This window comes from Oncorhynchus mykiss, chromosome 19 (genome assembly GCF_057628025.1).
Source record: "Oncorhynchus mykiss isolate SJ-2025 chromosome 19, ASM5762802v1, whole genome shotgun sequence".
NCBI lineage: Eukaryota > Metazoa > Chordata > Actinopteri > Salmoniformes > Salmonidae > Oncorhynchus > Oncorhynchus mykiss.
This window is the reverse complement of record NC_143040.1, coordinates 56,497,071-56,503,888: the sequence shown is the minus strand read 5'-3', so window position 1 is coordinate 56,503,888 and position 6,818 is coordinate 56,497,071. Positions and strand designations below refer to the sequence as shown.

The 6,818-nt window shown below is 39.1% G+C and overlaps 1 protein-coding gene across 3 annotated transcripts; it reads right to left on the bottom strand.

Moving 5' to 3' along the window:
* Positions 1–1,392: 1,392 nt before the first annotated feature.
* Positions 1,393–6,272, bottom strand: LOC110498032 (paired box protein Pax-1). Of its 3 annotated transcripts, none has more exons than XM_036954954.2 (5): positions 5,919–6,272; positions 4,825–5,451; positions 3,732–3,865; positions 3,203–3,410; positions 1,393–2,095 (listed from the first exon to the last, which is right to left on the bottom strand). In XM_036954954.2, the coding sequence occupies exons 1-5, from the start codon at positions 5,920–5,922 to the stop codon at positions 2,076–2,078; spliced, it is 993 nt and encodes a 330-aa protein (XP_036810849.1). In that variant the 5' UTR covers positions 5,923–6,272; the 3' UTR covers positions 1,393–2,075. The 3 variants fall into 3 exon arrangements, with proteins under 3 accessions (XP_036810849.1, XP_021430251.2, XP_090067549.1); XM_021574576.3 differs by having other exon boundaries at positions 1,393–2,102; positions 5,919–6,202; XM_090211423.1 differs by having other exon boundaries at positions 1,393–2,102; positions 5,599–5,919.
* Positions 6,273–6,818: the final 546 nt, after the last annotated feature.

The window sequence follows — 6,818 nt, the reverse complement described above, 5'->3', positions numbered from 1 at the left end:
CTCATAATAATGTCTGGAATGGTGCAAATTGGATGGCATCAAACACCTGGAAACCATGTACTTGTTACCATTCCACTCCAGTCATTAACACTAGCCTGTTCTCCCCAATTAAGATGCCACCAACCTCCTGTGGTCTGAAGGCACTGTACACGCTTTTCCAATAATATAGTCTATCCCATTTTGATTGTCGGTCAATGTACAGTATGCATTGTCTACTTAAATCACAACCCTTTAAATTCTAGATAAACTTTAGCATATATCTCTAAATATAACTAATCATTGTTCGATTTCGAGGTGGATGAAAAATACAGGCTGTGACTTGGAATGCACAGTTTATGGAATGTAGCTTACAGTGTTAGTCGGCTGGAGTGAGACACATGCACTGACTTTTGGATGGGGGCTTGGGCCTGAAATGATCAATAATTTTGTGGACGTTATCAATATGTTGATTGTTAGTTTGAGAGAATGCAAATCCTTCAGAGACATCCGTTCAAGTTGTGTGGACATGGTATGTAAAATAGGTCTATGTCTAATGGTCAGATAACTCAAATGAATCAGTCTGTGAAGGAACTGATGAACCAAATGTCTACATGTTCGCACATTTCAGGCTATAATGACATAAAATCTTTCATTATTTCAAAATCCACAACATTCAAAACCAACAACACCATGCATATTCGGGGATTTTCAGCAGAGTATATCTTATGGAAATTGAATACTGAACACACCATGCAACAAACATAACAATAAACAAGTATTGCCCAAATCAAAAGCTATAGAATGTCACTGATATTCCACAATTTGCAAAGTATGCTCCAAATATATGTAGGTAATGTAACTTACTGCATTCAGAGCCTTCAGTGATGGTATGCAGTGTATCAATTGTTACACCAACCCGTGTGTGTGTGTGTGTGTGTGTGTGTGTGTGTGTGTGTGTGTGTGTGTGTGTGTGTGTGTGTGTGTGGTGTGTGTGTGTTATCCCAAACGCAGCCTCTATTGCAAAATAACATGCTCATGCTCTTGATTGGTTATTTAATTTGCCTTATGGCAAGTAGCCAGAAGAAGGAGCTAAGATACCATCACTGGAGGCGCCAAAAGCAGTAAGCTCCATTAACGCAGAAGCACGGTAGCGCCCATGAGGGCAAAGAGATTAGCACCTACACGTTGTCCCAGCATGATACGCAGTGATTTCCCTCATACATACCGATAACTTCACATATCAATTTTGGCCATCTTGCTGATATAGAAATCTAATTTCTTCCTCTAACAGCTTCCTAATGATCTGCGACACCCAGTGCATTCTATATCTGCGCTTTAAATCGCTAAGCAAACACATTTGACTTAGAAAGATGGTATGCAGTACTTGTTTAGCATTTTTATAATGACAGGAACAGTTATATTTTACAATGCCTTTATTTAGAATATTTACAATGGATTTATAAAAATATATAATTAAAGCTTTTGCAATTATCTATTTTACATGTACACTGTATGACTTTGTTCACATCGTTGAGTTGGTCTGTAGAAACCAGATTTGTAACCAATTAAGAAAACAATTTACTGCGTGTACAGGATACAGTTCCATTGTCAACTATAGCAAACTTGTTTAATGAAACATCAATGACAGACATTATTGCATTTAAATCCTGCAGTCTTTTACAGAAATATACATGAAGTAGTTCAATGAAAAGACTACATAACCACCAAACACTAATTATGCTGCATGAGGACAGGAGACTCCAATTCAGTTCAACATCCTCATAAGTTTACATTCATATGGCCACAGACCGACTGTAGTCTATCTATATTTGGCTACATTTGTATGCACATGTGTTAGGCTATAAGGGCCCATTCAATAGTTAACACTTTGGCAAACAAATCATAAATAGTGCTTGCACTTACTGTTTGTATTCTTGAAATGCCCTCAAATAGATAAGGGTCTGCAGCTCCTTACATAGTCCTACTGTGAGTTTTGAGTGCTCGGTTTGCTGCACGAGCTCCCTGGCATTACGAGGATGAGGTAGGGAGATTGAGTCCGTGTACACTGCTCAACGCCTCTTGCTGCAGTTGCTTGTTTAGGGGACTGGGGGGCTTTCTGTCTCCTGCAGAACACAAACAGGAGACGTTTGTATAGCACACAAGCCATTACTCTTTATTTCAGCAAAACTAAAAATGCCAATATTGATTAAAAACCAAAATGATTTTATCTTAGGCCTATACAGACCTGAATGACCTGAAAGTTAGACTAAGACATGCAACATTTAAATACAAAATAGGTTACTAACAATCACAATAGTCAACGTTACACTATAAGGCTATTCATTTGATACCATATTTAAAGTATTCCAAATTATTTTACGCAATGTTCTTTTTCTAAACTTCACATGACATTTAAATTGTACACTATGAATGAATTTACTGACAACATGGATCACATGCTGCAATATAACTTCCACATTTGTCTTCTTGGGTTCACACCTCGATTCATAATCGAATTTATTCATGCATTATTTTTGTCAAGACCATATCATCTGTAACTATTTTTTTAGAACACTAAATGTTTTTAATTGTATCATATATTTAATTTGAAATTAAAATATACAGCAGCTATCAAAGGGATAAGAACATGTTTTAATCGAAGCATAAGTAGAATAATACATGTATAAGGGCCGAGATCACTTAGTTCAAGCACCTATTTAGGCCTATCTCAGCCTAAAATAATTCTAATTTAGCTGTCATAGAGTTATAAACACTATAGGTCCGCACCATTAGGCCTACATCAATATTTTAGGCTGCTACAATTTCGAGACCCTTTGCTAATGTAGGCTTAGATTTATTTTGCACTAATGCCCTATATATTTTAGTCCCCCATTATGACATATAAATATAATTATTGTGGGACTTGACAGCGACATAATTTAATATTTAATGTCCACAATTAGACAGCCGGTGTTAGATTAATGGTTGCGCGCGCGTGTGTGTGTTTGAATAGGCTTTAAAAAGAAAATACAAAATTATAGAAAATGCACATTGTGTTATTTTACGGCTTGTTATTGAACTTACAATAACGATGTTTTTTGCCATAGATGAAGGAAACTTGGAGGGAAACGAGTCAGCTAGCTGCCAGTGAATTATGCTAAATTATGCTAAAATACCGCAGTTGTGATCAGAATGGAACACTATCAAACAGGATCTGGCCTACCTTCTCGCGATGGATGTTTGAACGGCATTGAAGAGTGGATGTCTCCAGCGTGCATCGTCATGCCGCTGCTTGGGTGGGACAAACTCGAGTTCTGGGACTGCCAAGGGTGCCCAGGGGTCACATAGCTACCTGGCGCGCTATAAACGCCGTACTGGTTTGAAGGTGAGTAGGCACAAGCAGGGACATAACTGGATAATGTTGATGAGGGCTGCAAGAAAATACGCACAAACACAAAGAAAGTATGTCAGATTTACGTTTCCCAGAACGAAACATTTGCACATCTATGATATAAGTGTGTATACAGTATATATCAATTCACCCTATGTCATATTAATCTTCCTTGAATAGTGCTGGAGCAAACGTTGAACATTTTGACGAACATTAAAACAACTTCCGAATACCAAGCCTATATTAAACATATTAATGCCTTTCAATACACATTATATTATGTTACACTTCGAACCCAGTCTCTCTGCAGATAAAGGACACAGCTATAGTCTTATGCATTTATATGAGTTCTTGTTTTTACCTGTGCATATTTTATGTCTGCATCTATGGCTGATTTGTCAATTCCGTTGACTGCATGAGCCGAGGGAAACGTCGCTCTGTTGATACTACTCCAGTCTTCCATTTTCTGTGGATATCCCTCTGCTCCAGCAATTGCTGATTCGAAAACAAAAAATTGCACTTTACATGTCAGATCATTAGGGGGAAACTGTCAAAATGCCTCTGATCTATTGATATTCATAACTAACTATCAAATGATCCTATATGAAGAAAGCACCCGTTGCAACTGTAAAATATTAAATGAGACCTAAATTATATGTTATACTTAATATTAATATTGCACGTTATATCGGCTATATTTCTTAAAATGCTATCAAAACAATACGTTTTGAGTAGAGGAATAGTGTGCGTAATTGTGCGTTTCCAAGCAAGGCCTATTGTTTTCGTTTCTGAATCAAGAACTTTATAAGCTGTTTGTCAGGAATCTATTGGAGGAAATGTGGACAAGGCTATCACACGTTTATAGCAATTTAAAATGTTCAATGCCACATCAAATGATCGATTATTATATCGCATCATTGTACAAGCATGCATAATAATTATGCTCTTTCGAATATGGCTACATGCTATAGGCCTACTTGCTACCTTAATTTGTTTCCTTGATGGCAGCGCTGCAGCCATGGCCGACAATACATCTGGGCCCTACAGGCAACATATCACTAAGAACATGACGAGTAGGAACTTATAGTGAGTGACCTTAGGTCCTACGGGGAACGAGGAGGCTTTAACGGGTAGCCTAAGCAAGGTGCTTGCTTAGGCGCCAGTGAGTAGGCCTGCAGAGTAAGTCGTTTTCCTTGTGAGGCACAAAACCAAGGCCTACAAAGATTTATAGGGCAAATTTCCTCCCTGATGATAACACGTCAAACCATGATTTATAAATCATACATCATGGACAAATTAGTCATAAACTGAAAAGCACGTCCAATAGCTCAAGCCAGTCACCCCAAATGCACTTTGACAATTATTGGGAAATGGGTTAGAACTGTGTGTATGTATGGTGCCATATAAATCAACAAGCAATCATTTGTCTAGAAAATAGATTCAATATTACGCACCTTGATGATCCATGAAGGCCCTGATACCCAGAATGTTGGTGACAGTGTGCGCCGATGGCCAGGCCCTTGATATGTTTACATGCCCGGCCGTCACGGGTACTCCGGGACCGCTGCCCATTTTGCCATTGGGTGACATAGCATTGGGATATGAATAAGGGTATATGTGGTTGTAAGAGAGGCCGGCCTGTGTGGGGGCTTGCTTGCTACTCTCATACTGGTTTGGCTGGGAAAGATTTCCAATCTTGTTGCGTAAAATCCGGCTAATGGAGCTGACTGAGGGCACGTTGTATTTGTCACAAACTCCGTCTGCTAGTAGTCTGTCCCGGATCTCCCAGGCAAATATCCCCGGGTCACCTTGTTTGTAATCCCTTATGTTCTTCACTACATTCGGTGTGGTAACCCGTGGTTTGCTCCCCCCGATGGCACCGGGTAAAATGGAACCTGTTTCGCTGTACCGAGCTAATATCTTGCTCACACAGCCGTGAGAGACGCGAAGTTGCCTACTAATATCACAGGGTCTGATTCCGAGCTGGGCCAACTCCACTATCCGTAGTCGTATGGCGTTAGGCAGAGGTCGTCCATTGACGAATACACCACCCAACTGATTCACCTCGCCATAGGTTTGCTCTAACGGGAATAAAGATGCATTAACATATTCAGTCATGAAAGCAGACATAACTCCAGACTCGCACAGTAAATTTAACCATGCAAAATGGCGAGCTATTGTACGTTTTTGTTATTACTAATCACATCAGGAGGCGACATTTAACTTACCTTTGGATCTTAGTGCCACTTTTGCCACTTTTGAAGTTTTATGTCAATTCATTTCAATATTCTGTACATACATTTTTAATAAATAAACCATTGAATATGAACTTAATTATGGATATGCCGCATTAGCATATCGTGGAAAAAAAGACTTGTCTGTCGTGTAAACTATCCTTCCATTCGTTCTGTAAAGGGATATGTCCACTTTATCTACAACCCGAAATCAACTGTATAGTTATTTCTGGCGTTATACAGGCGTGTAAAGCATGGTTATGCTTCCATAAGCTTTCTTTCACTGAAGCATGCCGATGTTAACGCAAGCTTACCCATTTGCCTGTGGTTCGAGATGCTTTGAAATAGTTGCCCCTCAATGGTTGAATGCGGTGGTTCTCCCTTCTGCACGAAGGAAGCAAAACGTTGAAGAAAAAATGTGGACTTCTTAAAAGACTCCTTCCAATTGTTCTTCTCCCTCTTCTATCACAGTGCTTAGAGAGAAAATGCTTTGTACGACGGCACTGAAGTGATCCTCATCTGATAAAGGCAAAATTGAGTTATCCCAGAGGCTGAAGTTTGTTGGGATTAATTTGACGCGTCCCTCGACGTCAATTTTACCACGCTGGAGTTCTGGTTTTGTTTCATTGGCCGTCCTGACCGTGGATAGGCTGTTGAACACATGCACCATCCGGTTTGCGCAATTCAACCTCTCTCTGTATTTTACATAGGGACTAAGTGACTGAGGGGAAACATTTTATTGAACAAGATGCATTGGTAAATAGAAAATACATTGTAAACCATTGAAGAGATTCTTTCGAATGAGGTGAGTTGTGCTTTGGATGGACTTCCAATGGGCACTTCTCCACTAATGTAGACTGTGTTTACAATATTTTGTGAGTGACATTTTGGCAATAGAGCCTGCAGTGTAGCCTATACATTTTGATCAAAGACCTATTAGAATCTTATCTTATCCACCAATTTGTATCATTAAAACATAATATTTCAGATTTGTTTCATTCCATCCACTTTGATACATTTTCCCAAAATCCATTTTCATATAAATTCCATGAACATTTGCCAACTCCATTTTTATTTCAATCAATGTATTTATATTGCAATGCCTACTATTATTATGCTATTGAAATTAAGTCGGCACAATTGCTAATATATTTTCCAGTTGCGTTTTTTGGTCCATTGCGGAACCAACTGACCGCCGGTGAGTCCCGCCTGGG